Source organism: Delphinapterus leucas, chromosome 3 (assembly GCF_059928025.1).
Source record: "Delphinapterus leucas isolate spDelLeu-1000000601 "Yukka" chromosome 3, BTC_Dleu_Yukka2, whole genome shotgun sequence".
NCBI lineage: Eukaryota > Metazoa > Chordata > Mammalia > Artiodactyla > Monodontidae > Delphinapterus > Delphinapterus leucas.
This window is the reverse complement of record NC_143131.1, coordinates 95,666,759-95,682,787: the sequence shown is the minus strand read 5'-3', so window position 1 is coordinate 95,682,787 and position 16,029 is coordinate 95,666,759. Positions and strand designations below refer to the sequence as shown.

Sequence of the window (16,029 nt, the reverse complement as noted above, 5' to 3'; positions counted from 1 at the left end):
CGCATGCTGCAACTAAAGATCCTGCACGCTTCAACGAAGATCCCGCGTGGGGCAATGAAGATCCCGCATGCCCAACTAAGACCCGGTGCAGCCAAATAAATAAATTTTAAAATAAATAAATAAATTGCTTTGCAACTCTGTGGAAGATAATATGAAAGAAAACTATATATTTACTTATTTTGTCTGTCTTATTTTTCATTCTTCTTTCCCCTTTCAGTTATAAACATAAATATACCTTTTAAAATCTCAATTTACTTTCCTTTTTAAATTTTATTATGATAAAACTTACCCTGAGATCTAGCCTCTTAAATTTCTGGTATACAATACAGTATTGTTGTCTACAGACACAAGTTGTACAGCACATCTCTAGAGCTTATTCATCTTGCTTAACTGAAACTTTATGCCTATTGATTAATAAGCGCCCATTTCTCCCTGCTCCTCAGCCCCTGGTAACCACCATTCCAGTCTTTGATTTTATGAATTTGGCTACTTTAGATACCTCACGAAAGTGGAATCACGCAGTCAGCATTTGTTTTTCTATGTCTCACTTATTTCACTTAACATGTCCTCAAAGTCCAACATCCTGTTGTATTTGCAGGATTTATTCTTTTTCTTATACACAGTATTATAAATGTAGAAAGTTCTTGAACAGCAGAGAAATCCTTTAAGTATTGTCAATAAATCATTTTTACTGAGGAAAAATAAAGGTTCTGAAATAATATTTTAACATTGTTTTCTATTTCATAATTCTTTCAGGCATAGATGTGCCAGAGATCAATGAGGAACAGAGCAAAGTTTATAACAATGCTTTGATAAATTGGCACCATCCAGAAAAGGATAAAGCTGATAGCTATGTCCTCGAATATCGGAAGATTAATAGAGATGAAGAAATGTTGTCTTGGAATGAGATAGAAGTGTGTGGCACAAGTAAAGTCATTTCCGATCTTGAAAGTAATTGTAACTATGCGTTCAGAGTAAGAGCCTACAAGGGTTCAATCTGCAGTCCTTGCAGCAGGGAATTGATTCTTCATACTCCTCCAGCTCCAGGTATTGTGAATAGTGGGAATAAGAAAAGCATAGAGTTGGAAGAGACCGTGATAAAAAATAAACCAGTTAATGTGTCCATGCAGACCTACATTAAAACCACCTCTCATCTGTAAAATACTCTAGAAAAGTAGATTCCATACCCAGCTAGGATTTAGAAATAGACTGAATACTTGAATTTCACCATCTAGGCTGAGAACAGGATTAGATTTCTGACTGACATCAGATACAGAAAAAACATGACATTTGAGTGAGCAGGGCTATTAATTTGGGGTTAAAATAGCATAAATGCTACCTTACAAGTATTAAATAGTATAATTCTGTATTTTTGATCAGTTTATAGAAATCTCTATTAACATAGGATCTAGGCAGATACTTTAAAAATTTATTGGTACAATAATGTGAAGAATAATTTTAATTTACCTAATTCTGACTTGTCTGGCTTTTCTAACTCAGTGATTACGAGCACATGGGGATGGAAGGCAGGTATTAGAACCACATGGATAGCTTTTTCCTACACTAAAAGCTCCTCCTGCCCAGCAATCTTCCCTCCCCTTTCCAAGTTAATAACCACTGATACTACTTAAACAGCATCTGTAAATTTTTATAGAATGAGAATGACTTACAGGTTAAGTTGATGTTCACTACAGTGTCTCCGTGGATAAGGGACATTTAGAACCAAAGTTGTGCTCATCCTGGTGAGCAGGAAATCATTCTGCCCAGTTGGTCACGGCCTCAGAGGTTCCTTCATTTGGCTTTTAGACCTCATTGCTCCTGCCCATTGTTAGTGGCTTATGTACCTATATTTTGTGCACTCTGCCCATCCTTCCCTTTTTGTCCACTCTGTTTTTCATGTACATTGTGGCTAATTAAAAAGAAATACAAATAAATAGGGTTGGCTCAAATTATTTTTCTTGAATTTTAATAAGATCCAAAAGAGAGTTTTAGGATCCATTTACAAGTATTAAGTAGATATTTTACTGTTTATGCAGTTTCTGCTTTCTTTTCTAGTCTCTGACTGAAATTGGAAGAAAAAGGAAACCTGAAAGTAGCTACTGTTTTCAGTGACAAAGTGAAGGGGGATGGAGGAAAGGAAACATTAAAAACTGTGTTTCTTTTCTCCAAGAGAAACCACATGAATAGGGTGACCATTTAAATTTATTTTGCAAACTGGGAGACTTTTGAGATTGAGAGACAGTGTGAATTGCCATGCCAGGGCAATAGGCATTACCAAGGAGACTGGTCAAATCACATATGGAGAATAGTTTTAGCTTGTTAGCAGACAGTTTTTTACAATTGTGATATTGTATAGTTAAAATTTGCCATTTTAACCATTTTTACAGATCAGTGGCATTAAGTACATTCAACAGTGTTGTGCAGCCATCACCACTCACAATCTCTGGAACTTTTTCATTTTTCCAAACTGACACTCTGTGCCCATTAAACAGTAACTCCCCCTCCACCCTTCCCCCAGAGCTTGGTAACCTTTATTCTACCTCTGCCTCTATGAATTTGCCTATTCTAAGTACCTCATGTGAATGGATTCACATAATCCTTTTGTGACTGGCTTATTTCAAGGTTCATGCATGTTGTAGCATGTATCAGAATTTCCTTACTTTTTTAGGCTGAATAGTATTCCATTGTATGTATATACCACATTTTCTTTATTCATCTATTGATGGGTGTTTGGAATGTTTCCACTTTTGGGGCTAGCAGCCACCAAATGTTAGGCTTAATGGGTTTAAGTTGATAGAAGAGTAGTGTTATTGAAACAGGAGGGAAGGGGCAGGGCACAACCTTTAAAAGAAAGATGTAGCCATAGTACATGAAGAAAACTAGTGAGAACCAACTAGGTCCAAGATGGCGGAAGATTCAACTTCCAGTAGACCTTGAGCCTCATACGCTCATTGTAATACATTAGCATGTTAATGACACATCTGCTAGCACCATGACAGTTTTGAGGCCAACCATAAAAGGTCAAGAAGTGGGTGGTAACACACCACTGTAAAACAATTATACTCCAATAAAGATGTTAAAAAAAAAAAAGTGAGTGGTAGCCCAATTCCTGGCTATCCCCGCCCCTTCCCCAAAATAATTGGAATAATCCTCCTACTCATTAGCCTATGAAATTATCCAGCCCATAAAAACTAACCACGCTGTATTTCGAGGCCTCTTGCTTCTTGTCTTCCAAGATGGCCCACGCTCTGTCTGTGGAGTGTGTTTCTCCCAAGGCTTCTTGCCCTCCAAGATGGACCACACTCTGTCTGTGGAGTGTGTTTCTCTCTAAATAAATCCACTTCTTGAATTTGGAATTCTCCAAATTCTTTCACGATGAAGAAAGAACGTTAAATTCACTGGCAACATTATCTCCATTCTGTAGTTGAGGAAATCAAAGTTTAGGTTAAACTCTAGTTAAGTGCTTGAGCCAAGCATCAAACCCAGGTCTCTCTGAACCCAAAGCCTGTCCTTTTTTTTTTTTTTTTAACACTGTATACTGTTTCTCATGTCTGCCATCTTGATTGATAAGGAAAAGACCTTATTAAAATTGCTAATAGTTTCCATATTTATAAAATTTGGAATAAAATTTTAATAAAATAACAGATATTTTTGAAAATGTACAGCCCCTTATTTTAGGGATAAAAGGACAGATTCAAGAGTGTAAAATACTTAGGATAGATTTCCTATATCTAGTCCAAGGAACTGCATTCATAAATTTCTCATGCATTTAAAATGTTTCTTCTGCTTTGAAATTTCTGAAGATTTTCAGGTACAGAGAATTTACTGGAAATTATTTCTAGGTTGGGGTTTTGTTTTGTCATAGCTTGTGTAGGGTAGAATGAGATATTCCTCTTCCTATATCTTTTTAGTAATTTCTATTTGAAAAACCTGTTAAATTTAACCATAGATTGTAGAAATGCTAACAATTTGCAGACTAATTTTCTGCTCTATTTACAGTTTTCAGTTTCCTTTTTGATGAAAAATGTGGCTACAATAATGAACACCTCTTGCTGAACTTGAAGAGAGACCATGTAGAGAGCAGAGCTGGATTTAATCTTCTGCTTGCTGCGGAGCGGATCCAAGTGGGTTACTACACAAGCTTAGACTACATCATTGGAGATGTTGGAATTACAAAAGGGAAGCACTTTTGGGCCTTCCGTGTAGAACCATATTCATACCTGGTAAAAGTGGGAGTTGCTTCCAGTGATAAACTACAAGAATGGCTCCGGACTCCCCGGGATACAGTTAGTCCAAGGTAGATTCTTCTACTGATAATTCTTTAGTTCTTTAGGAAGTACACATCCTGGTTTAGCAAGGTGAGACTGAAAATAGACTTGGATTTACTTGTTGCATTTAGAGTATTTAGTATTTAGAGTATACATTTCTTAGACTCAGGTGTTTTGGCTGTGCTTATGTAGCTAGCTGGCTAAGAAAAGGAGTCAGGTTGTGTTGTATTCACACAGTGAATAATGAGATTCAGCAGTTAATTTCTCATGCTGTGAGGAAGTAAGTCTGTTTTGGGTACACCTCTTGATTATGGTATAGCTTCGCAATTTAGAATTTTCAAAGTCTTTCAATCAGGTACCTTAATGATGTGATAAAATTGCATAAATAGTGAAATGCCTCTAAATGCCATATTTCACAATTGATATTAAGTTGTTCTTTTGTTAAAGGATACAATTCTTTAAACTGTCCCGTAAGTACTTACAAAATTGGGTCATGGTAAACGTGTTTCCATGGCAGAGAATTCCAGTTTCTTGAGTTTGACTACTTAATGGAGACTGTACAGTTTATTTTTGTTAGATGGTATAGTGTGCACTAGTCCAGTCAAGTAATTTTTGACCATTTATGTCTACAGAAATCCCAGATTAACAATCTGAGTAATAGGAAAAACTTTTTGCACCAAGATGAGAAATTGAAATAACAGCGAAAATTGAAATAGGGAAATAGTCCCTTAAACAGAGTGGCATGTCTGCTTGGTAGATTATTATTAATAATGCTAAAAAAGTTTACAACATGAGAAATATTAGAAGTGAAAAGACCTGATTAAAGTTGTTGATGTAGTATTATCACAAATATATAAGAAGCAATCTATGCATAGGGAAAAAATGGAAGGAACTTTGTATCAAAATTTTCTTCAAGGTGTTACTGTTTTATAATCAAGGGGGGAAAAAAACCTTCATAATACTTGCTTGCATCATAGATCCATGTAGAGCTCCCAACCAGTAAATACAGTTCTTAGCAGGAGAATGAAACATGGTTTTTTCTCCTGCATTATTTTGCAGTGCCCATTTATTTTACTTAGTCTGATAATTCCTTGGATTAGGGGGCCTGTCTTGGTTTTTAATTGTTTTATATATGATTTTTGTGCTAGGAATATTTAATCTTTGTCAAATCCCTTCAGTTCCCTTCCCCCTGTTCTATTTTTGATAGGCCAAAATTATTATTTTTAGGTTCTCAGATATATAGGTGAAAATGGATGCTACTTAACGACAGGATTTGGGGCTGAGTTTGTGGTGTAATTCTAGGTGGCAATGTGTAGCCCTTATGTTTTTAACGGATTATGGTTTACCAGAAAGGTTTTGATGTACGATTGATTTTAATTTTAACTCAATATATATTATCTCGTGAAAATGTTTTGAAGCTACTCGAAAGCCTATGCTGATACAGATAAGATTCTGCTTTGTCTGTCTGTGTTGTATTTTAGATACGAGCAAGACAGTGGGCATGACAGCGGAAGTGAGGATACCTGTTTTGATTCTTCACAGCCCTTTACGTTAGTTACTATAGGCATGAAGAAATTTTTTATTCCCAAGTCACCTACTTCTTCTAATGAACCTGAAAACCGAGTTCTCCCCATGCCAACAAGTATAGGGGTTTTCCTCGACTATGATAAAGGCAAAGTGGGTTTCTATGATATGGATCACATGAAATGCCTTTATGAGCGCCAAGTGGACTGTTCGCATACTATGTATCCAGCATTTGCATTAATGGGCAGTGGAGGAATTCAGCTTGAAGAACCCGTCACAGCAAAATATCTAGAATACCAAGAGACCATGTAGTTTAAGCATCTGATGTGAGCTAGCATAAAAAATGTGAGCAAAATAATGCCTTGGTGTTAAGCTTTGTAACTCATTACATATCATCTAAGTATCCTGTCGCCACACTTGTTTTTTGTGTATGTTTCTTCTTAAAACCGAAAGCCTAAACAGCCTTCCTGCCTTTCACAAACACCGGGAAAAAGGTACTTTTTCATAGTTAACACTGAAATGGTTAACTGGATTATCTTTTTATGCACGGAAAATCTAATTTATTTATGTCAGCTTGTGTTGCTGATACTTACATTCCTTGTTTCGGGGTTGGGGGAAGGGATACAAAAGTATTTATTGTGCTTCTTTTGTGTTTGGTTTTTCATTTTTATATCATGTTTATGTCCTAAGAGAAGATATTTTTTAAATGCCTTCTGGATAGAAATTAGTACTAAGCATTGTGTTGTGCATTCATTTTTAATGGGAAAACAAAGGTATAGATAGGTTAAAAAAAGGCCATAGAAACGGTAGTATATTTAAATGGAAAATTATGTATTTAATATTCAGAATATATTGCCTGGAAAATGAATACTACTGTTTTTTTTTTTTTTGAAGACCACAAACTGTATTCTTAAGGACATTTTTAAGAGTTCTCTTAGCTGTAATGTCCATACTTGCATGTGTAGGAAACATGGTTTCTTGCAGGAAACACAAAATTCTTGGCTAACACACGAAGCTTTTCACTTCATATGATTTTCTGGGAAATTTTTTTTCTTCAATTTTTTTTTTTTAGTTCCTCTATGAAAATATTTGAGCTGATATCAAATAATTATTTTTCATAAATATTAGTGAAGATACACTGATAATTGTCATATACTTTTGCTTTCTTTTTGTGTCTTGTAATTTTCATTCTTTGGCACAAATATTATATATCAGATTGTTCTGGTTTATGTTCGCATGTTTGAAAAGTTCTTGATACATTTTTAGTGTCATTAAACATATTATAAAATGTGAAGTAACTATCTGGTCAGTTGTATGGCATTTTCTATGACTCAATGGTAGTAAGCATTTGTCATATAAGCAAGTAAAAATACAAATTTAATTGTTTAGGAATAATAATTAAAATCATAACGACTGTGTGTACCCTTTTTTAAAGTTAAAATTTCTTTGAATTTGAAGAATCTCATTTTATCTAAATTTTATCTTCATTTTTGGAAGATTCTTTCTTGGGTGGTTTTATTTAAACTGGTTAGTTTTTTTAAAGTTAGAGTATTCAGAAACTAGACTGTTAGGCATTTAGCATTAATCATCTTGGAATTCTTTTGACATATTTTAATTGACTAAACAAAACTCTTAGATCTGTTTTTTTTTTTCCTTTCTGGTTATATATATATATATATATAAATGGAAATCTGCTATTCAGGTTGGTAGCACTAAATTAGCTTTCTTTTCCCTGACTGAGGTAGGAAATATCATGGAGAATTTCAGTGTTTAGTAAGCTTTGTTCCTTTCCCACCTATGAATAGCACTTTATGACGTAGGGTGAACTAAACAAATATGCAGTGTTAACGTAGATCATTGTGCAATAAAGCCGCTAAAGTCACATGTGTGGTAAACTTTGATAGTGTCAAGCCTGTGAAGCACATATTATGTAGACATTTTAAATATAAAGCTTTAATAGGAATAGGAAAACCACTTAAAACATTGTATAGTTGCATATAAATTGTTCTCTTGGACTTCTTTCATTTTTAATAAAAGCTTAAAGTAAGTTAAGTATAATTATAGAAATCTACATTCCAGGAATTCTCTGTGTTTATATGGAAAATAAGAACAGTTTATGAAAAGATGTTTGACTGAATATATTAACTTAGAGCTAAAGTTCTATATAAAATTATTTTGGGCATTTACTAGCTTTAATTCTTGTGGAGATGATCATTAGAAAAGCGTAACATGAAACTAATTTACAGTTGACCCTTGCATAATGCAGGGGTTAGGGGTGTCCACCCTGCATGCGGTTGAAAGTCCGAGTATAACTTTATGGTTGGCCCTCTCCATCCTCGGTTCTGCATCTGAGGATCCAACCAACCGGGGGTTGTGTAGTACTGTAGAACATGCTTACTGAAAATAAATCCATGTATAAGTGGACCTATGCAGTTTAAACCTGTGTTGTAGAAGGATCAACTGTCTAAACTGATCTGTTTTTCTAATATTTCTTTTCTGATCCATAATAGGTCAGATTTTGGTTTAGATGAGTGGCCCTTTAGTTCACATTCATACTCTTGGGTTATGGGTCTCTGGTAGTTAAGTTTGAATTGCAGTGAATTGTTACAAATGCTTGATGGGTCTTAATTTTAAAATAAGAGTTGACTCATGCATATCCCTATGATACTGTATAATAACTTAATTCTCATATTCACAATTGCTTTCTTGAAAGTAGTAGAAATTAGAGCTACCTTTGGGGGATTGAACACCATCTGAGCCTGTTAAATCTTTGGACTAGTCCCCGTTATCTGATAGACCCTGACAGTGTATCCCATGTGGGAATATAATCACTTATTGGATTGCTACAGAAAACAATCAAGAACTAGTGTTATAGGCAGGAATACTCTTAAGAAATTATGTTCTACCAAACATTTGCATTCATTTTAAATGAGTTTTACCTGCTTATGGGAATAACATCCCATAAGAGTTGGAGATTGTCTTGGGACTCTTTCGCTTTAAAAATTAAACTTGAAGGAATTTGTTTTTTAAGTTTGATTTGAAACCACTTCATTTCACAGGAAGTCTTTAACTCCTGCTGTTATTAGACTCCATGCTGTGCACTGGGTAAAAGGTGAACAAGACAGCCTAGTTAGGTTCCTACTTTTAGGAGCTTAATTTCTAGGAAAGAGAGATGATAAAAATGGAAGGGACTAAGAGAGTGCTTGAGGTGGGAGCTAATACTAGATTTGGTGGTCAGGGAAGCCCCTCTGAGGAGGGTGATAGGAGTTTGACACCTGATCTCTAAGGAGCCAGTATGCAAAAGGGCTAAGTGAAGAACATGTTAGGTATAGTGAACATGAAGTGCAAAAAGGCTTTGAGATAATGAATTGGTCAGAGTTCTGGCTGGTGATAGAATTACCCTAGCTGGTTCAATTGAAAAGAAGTTAAGAGTTGCTTAGAGATATAGGCAGCCTGAAAGGAAGAAACAAGCAGTGGTGAGAGGCTGGGATAGACTAGCCACAGCCTGAAGCCATTACTGCCTCTAGAGCAAGGGGGTCAAGGGGAAATAGTGATCTCAGGGAGAGTGAGAACAGGAAGGAAGCGTTGCCGTGGGATGCAGCGGTTGCCAAAGATGTGGTGCCCAAGACAGGGAGGGAGTCAGAAAGAAAGATCCTCCACCTGATCTGCTGGGGCTGCCTGTTGACCAAACCCAACTGGCAGCAGCCAGCCAGCAAGCGCTCTCTAGAGATGCACACAGCAGGGATCATCTTCCTGGGGGCAAAGATGGGAAGGCAGGGATCTGGTGGTGGTTGTGCGGGTGGCATAAGGGAGAATAACTGGCACAACTGGGGAGGAGTTTGGTGTATTTGAGGGAAAAGAAGGGAGGCTATGGGCCATTGTGCTGGCTGGCTGCTTCAAGGAGGGTATTTATAATGTTCTGAAATGCTAAAACACATAAAAATGAAAGGAATCATTTTGATTCCTAAAGGGTTAGAAAGCTAATGCACTTTTTCCTTTTAGCTTTTTTTTTTAAGTATTTCTCTTCCCCGTTGGCCATTCTATGCTGAGATCATTCATCTTTGAGACTAATGGAGTTGCTTCTTTTCTGAGTTTGCCATCGCTTGTCTGAAATATCTTTGGATAGAGAAGAATAAGTGTTATGGTTAAGAAAAAAGTGCCCTTAAAGTTCTGGCTAGACTGATGCCTGCATGTAGAAGTAAGTTTGTAACATACTGTCAAAATAAAATTGAAATGTGCCATAAGTGAATTATATAGTCTGACTGCCTGTGGATAATAAAAAATACTTTTTTTCCGTAGATTCCTTTGTTTATCTTATCTGAACGCAGTGGTTTGTTAGTTTTTCAAATGCCATACTGCATGCTTTTAGAAGACCTAAAAAAATTCCTTGGTTTTGTTTATGTTGGAATGTGGTTCAGATGAGTTTGAATCTATGCTCACTGGCCAGATTATATGATTGCTTCTGAAGATCTGGTTTCTTTTTTTCTAAGTCTTGGTCTCCTTAAAAGACCTTAAGTCTTTTAAGCACAGAGCTAACGTCCTTTGGAATAGTACACCTGTCATGTGTTATTAAGACCATTGGAGCAACATTGATTTTCTAACCTTCTTTCCTTGGTAGAGTGGTGAGTACTGTTAGCTGCTGTAAAAGTATTTTATCTCTTCTAAGTAATATCTATATAGTATATCTATATATCTCCAAAATAATAAATGCAGGGTTTATAAAGTCAAATAACGGTAAAAGATGCATACCAAAAAACAGAGGCCTCCCAGTCCCCCACCTCTACCCCTTCCAGTTCCCTAGAGTCAGTGACATTAACTCTTACTTGTTTTTTCTGCATTTATAGTAATGTTCATTTTCTCCTAATAATTTTAGACATTACTCACCAACATCTTATAATATTAAATGAGGATTTTAACTCTCTAAGTAAATATTGTTCAGTATTCAGCTAAGTAGATCTGTTATGTCTACCTTTCTTGTACAACTTTTTTTTTCCCTTGGAGTTAATAAGCGCCTATTTTGTTTACATAATTTTCTTTGGCTCTCTAGCTAAGTTGTCCTACATCTTCCAAAAGCTCTATAAAATGCCTCTAATATGGCATTTTCACAGATCAAACATATTTCTATGTTTTTATTTTTCCTGGGGAACCTCTCCTAGAGCTCTTTGTCATCCTGTTCCAATATGGACTAGTTGGTTCCTCAGCTTGTTACTAGTTGGTTCCTCAGCTTCCCTTTGCCCTTATGCCAGGAATAACCCATCCTTCTCTTCTGAGTTGAACCTCATTTCCTGGATCCTATGTTGTACTTTGACTTGGTTTATGCCCTAGTTTTAGTGAGCATATTCTCCAGTAAGTATCTTGAGAAAAGGTTTGGAGAAGGTAGAATTTTTGGAAATCTTGCATTCTAAAATTTCTTTATTCTAACCTCCCACTTAACCGTTTGAAATCATTTTCCTATATTTCAAGACATTGTTCTGTTGTGTCCTAGCACCCAGTCTTGCTATTAAAGTCTGATGCCATTTTGATTATTGATTTTTTTGTTTGTGACCTGTTTTTCCTCTTTGGAAGCTTTTAGCTTCTGTTTTTCTCTCTGTTGTTTTGAAAATTTATAATGTTTCTTAGTGTGTGTTATTTTCCCCTGTTCCATGTTTTGGAAATTTGGTTATTTCCTTCAGTTCTGGGAAGCATTCTTGTATTATTTCTTTGGTGATTTCTTTCCCTTAATTTCATATCACTACCTGTTTGCAATAGACTACTTCATATTCTTATTCTTTTTGATAGCATCCCGTTCTTGTTTCACTGATGCAGTATTTTTTTTTTTACTACTCTTAGACTTTATTTTTTTGAAAATTTTTTTCCTCCCTTTGTTACTTTATTCATTTGAGTTTTCCACTCTTTTTTCCTGACTTCCCTGTTAGAGCATTTTCTCAATTGTTTGCATGTTTTTGGCTATTTCTATTAAAGATTGAAGCACTAAAGGCTGATTATTGACTATTGGACTTCACTATCACTTAATCAAGTGATGAGGTGGCTTTTGTTAGATTCCAGCCCCCAGATCCCCCAGATCACTCTGCAGGTCTTTCTTCTGGGGATATTCATTTTTCTCCAAGGAAGAGTTCTTCAATCTTCTGTCGGAATAGTGGTCCTTAGGAACTGAGGACTTACTGTCCCTGAATAAGGAACTCTTGCAGTTTTCTTCAGAGACTTTCTCTTCTATCTTCTTTTGAAGTGATTGGTGGTGGTAGTGGTAGAGGCTCAGGTGGAGAGGAGAGAGGTGGAAGGGAGGGTCGTCATCTGATAATATAGGGTGGAGCTGGGAAACTGGAAGGGTGGAGTTTAACTGTTCCTTATATATACTAATTTTCCAACAGTCCCTGTTGGCTCGACTTTCAGAATACTCAGAATCCAGCTTCTCCCACCTCCACCATTACCAACATTCTAACCTGATCATTATAATATTTTCCTAACAGGTCTTCTTTCTTTAGCCATGAATTAGTTGCATAGCTAAGTTCTACTACTAATAAACCCTGAAACCTCTGGATTTAACCAAAATTTATTTCTTGCTCTCACAAAATCTATTGTAGATCAGTAAAGCTCTCCTCCACTGATGATACAGGGATCAGGATCCCTATATTCTGTGACACCACCTTCCAAGCTCACGGTTTCTAAAGTTACTACAGCAGGAAAAGAGCATGGAGGAGTCCCAGCAGATAATAATGCCTCAGCACATGCTTTCCATTCATGTTTTATTGGCTAGAACTAATTGCATGGTGCTAACTAATAGGCATGGGTGTGTTACCTTCTGAGTGCTCAGGAAGAAGACAACCAGATATGAGCGAGGGCTAACAATGTTATACCTCAAGCCCTCACACTGTTACTTTTTCTCCATTAAAAAATCAGAATAAGCCTTTTGAAAAAAAGTGAAACATTTCATACTACTCCTGCTGTTCCAGGTATCTACACGTTCTTCTCTACCTTTGTCTTTTTTTAGATGTCACTTTCTCAATGAGAACCAGGTACCATCCTATTTAAATTGTGCCCACCCCCCCAATACTTTTCATTCCCTGCTTTGTTTTCCAAAGCACTTTTAAATTTAACTTTTGCCTGCATCCTCTAATGCAGCTTCACGAGGGCAGGATTTTTACCCAGTTTTTATCACTGCTGGATCCCAGCACCTTGAGTCTCCCTTGTTTTTCAGCCCAGTGACTCATCTCTGCCTTTGTGGTACATGGTCCCTGCAATTCCTGAGCCCATCCGGGGTCTGTGTGAGTTAATCAGCCTGCTTCTCATGGGCTTCTCCCTCTGCAAACATTTAGATTTGACCTTCCTTTGCTAAGGCATTTGCCATTCCTCCATCTGTTCTCTTTTCATTATAGTTTGCAGTTATAATGTCTCCTAGGTGCACTGTAGTTGAGTTTGCTTTTCAGTTTCTTGTTCATTTTGGGGGTGATTTTCAAGAGGAGGAGGTGGATAGGACTTTGCCATCTTGAAACTAGATAAAGTATTATTTTGGGAATGGTGAATCCATATAATTAGAATCTTTTTCAGATCTTCATTTTATAATGCTCTAGAAAATAACTCCTTGACTCTTTTAAGTTTTTAAAAAAAATTTTATTTACTTTTGGCTGCGTTTGTTCTTCATTGCTGCGTGTGGGCTTTCTCTAGTTGCAGCGAGCGGGGGCTACTCTTTGTTGCAGTGTGCGGGCTTCTTGCGGTGGCTTCTCTTGTTGCAGAGCATGGGCTCTAGGGCACGTGGGCTTCAGTAGTTGTGGCTTGCGGGCTCTAGAGCGCAGGCTCAGTAGTTGTAGCACAGGGGCTTAGTTGCTCTGCAACATGTGGGATCTTCCCGGACCAGGGCTCGAACCCGTGTCCCCTGCATTGGCAGGTGGATTCTTAACCACTGTGCCACGAGAGAAGTCCCTCCTTGACTCTTAAGGTTTTATTTGTTTATTTTAAATGATGGCGCTATAGTATAGTGTATAGATGTACTTTGTTTGGTAGAAGATATTTTTTTGGAAAATCAATGGTAAATTGAACTTGTATTTGGTGAGTAGATTCAGTATTTTACAAAATCTGAGTGTTTTAAGGTGCTGTATGACACCTTAATTTGTTTTCCCATTTGGATTCTTTGTACCCTAGATGGTCCCTCCATTTTTTAAACAAAGCACATCTGACTAAGTGGAAATATTTGTATTCCAGAAGTTATTTTCCTGGTAAAATTTCTTGGGTTACCAGTTCTGCCCATATCTTTGACATGTAAGCATTTGAATTCCTTCTTGGAGTGTCCCTAATATGCCTTAAAAATGTCGAGTGACAGGGAGTTCTAAAAACATTTTAAAAATGTTGTAAAGGTTAGTACATTGTGGTACATGTCTAAAGGGTGATCTAACAGTAGTTTGTAGGCTTGGGGGAAAGGAGGGGACTCCATGAGCAAATAAGTTTTGGTGATACTCCATTAAGCAAAATTAGATATTTGATGTGTTTTTGACTGCAGGAATTCTCACAGCATTTACTGCCTATATGGCTCAGTCTCAGAATTTTGTGGATCACATGGACCGAGCAGTAGTGTTTAGTATGAAGTTTTGGCTTGGATTTATATCTGAGGCTTGTCATTTAACAATTGTGTGGCCTTAGACAAGTTCATAACCTGTGAGCTTCATCTTATCTGTAAAATAGATCTAGCACTGTGTACTTAGGTAAATAAGATAATGTATACAAAGTAGTTAGCACAGTGTCTTGTGTATAGTAAGTACTCACTATATGGTGACCTCACATATACATTCTGCTTTTAAATAGCATTTCTGAAAATAGTATTTAACCTCATAAGATATCTTTTACAAATGATGGGAATATATTTGAATACAAAATTGTACTAGGGGACTCAGAGTTTTCAACCGATGTTATTTGCTTTTAATGTCCAAAACCAAACTGCAGAGGTACAGTAGTCCCCTTTTGTCCCCCTTTATCCACATGGGATATGTTCCAAGACCCTCTGGGGATACCTGAAGCTGCAAACAGTACTGAGCCCTATATATACTATGTTTTTTTCCTACGCATACATACCTATGATAAAGTTTAATTTATCAATTAGGCACGGTAAGAGATTAACAACAACAGTAATAAAATAAAACATTTGTAACACTATCCTGTAATAAAAGTTACCTGAATGTGGTCTCCCAAGATATCTTATATTTACCTGTACTCATCCTTCTTGTGATGTTGTGAGATGTTCAAGTGACTACATGATGAGATGAGTGAGGTGAGTGACGCAGGTGTTGTGAATATCATTAGGCTACTATTGATCTTCTGACCATATGACAGAAGGAGGATCATCTGCTTTGGGTGATCCTGGATCATCAAGCCGTGATCAGATCGTGGTTGATTTTGGGTGTCAGGAGTGGACAATGTCAGTGGTTGAGGGTCCTGGGCAGGATGCAGCAGGACAGCGTGAGATATCATGTTACTCAGAACGGTGCGCAGTTTAAAACTCATGAATTGTTTATCTCTGGAATTTTCCATTTAATATTTTTGGACTCTGGTTGACTGTGGGTAACTGAAACCAGAAACTGTAACTGTGGATAAGGGGGAAACTATTGTATATGAATAATTAACTTGAGGTATAATTCAGCCAGTCAGATAATTCAGTTTTCTCTGAGGTCACGATGATATGGTCCAGGTGTGTTTCTTTGCTGTTACATAAAAATGAGCAAGAGAACATAAAACACAAAGGAAAAGGACATGTAGTCTGTGTCACTTATTCAGGGTCTCATAAACTCAGTTCACTGTGTATCTCTCAGTGGCTCCTGGAACCTGCTGATGATCTTGTTAATTAAAAAGCAGCAGGTACTGTGGGGCAGTGCTTCTCCAGTGTTAACATGCATATGGATCACCTGGGGATCTAGTTAAAATGCAGATTTTTATTCAGGAGGGCTGAGAAGGAGCTTAAGACTCTGCATTGCTAATTAGCTCCAGGTGAAGCTAACAGTGCTCATCCATAGATCACAGTGTGAGTAGCCGGGCTGTGGAGAGCAGGACGGTTCCTCTGTGCGTGTATGGCTAGGGAGCCGGGAGAGGAGGTATGACAGCATAAAGTTTGCAGTGAAAACTTAGCAGTCTCAGCTCAACTGGAATGGGAACTGTCATCTGAGGTTGGCCTCATGAGATTTACAGGTAAGGCCAAAATTATCTTTTAAAAAAGCTTTGAATCAGCTCGGGCAGTTGGGTAAACATTCAATTGAAA

General features: G+C 37.0%; 1 protein-coding gene across 2 annotated transcripts in view; it reads left to right on the top strand.

The window, feature by feature from the left end:
• The window catches only part of TRIM36 (tripartite motif containing 36), a 50,375-nt gene extending 37,226 nt beyond the window's left edge, over positions 1-13,149 (top strand). The window contains exons 7-9 of one of the 2 annotated variants that reach the window (XM_089909179.1): positions 757-1,047; positions 4,000-4,297; positions 5,750-13,149. In XM_089909179.1, the coding sequence (XP_089765305.1) occupies positions 757-1,047; positions 4,000-4,297; positions 5,750-6,104 (944 nt within the window). In that variant the 3' untranslated portion in view covers positions 6,105-13,149. The remainder of the gene's footprint in view (positions 1-756; positions 1,048-3,999; positions 4,298-5,749) is intronic. The other variant, XM_022590964.3, reaches the window with a different exon arrangement.
• Positions 13,150-16,029: the final 2,880 nt, after the last annotated feature.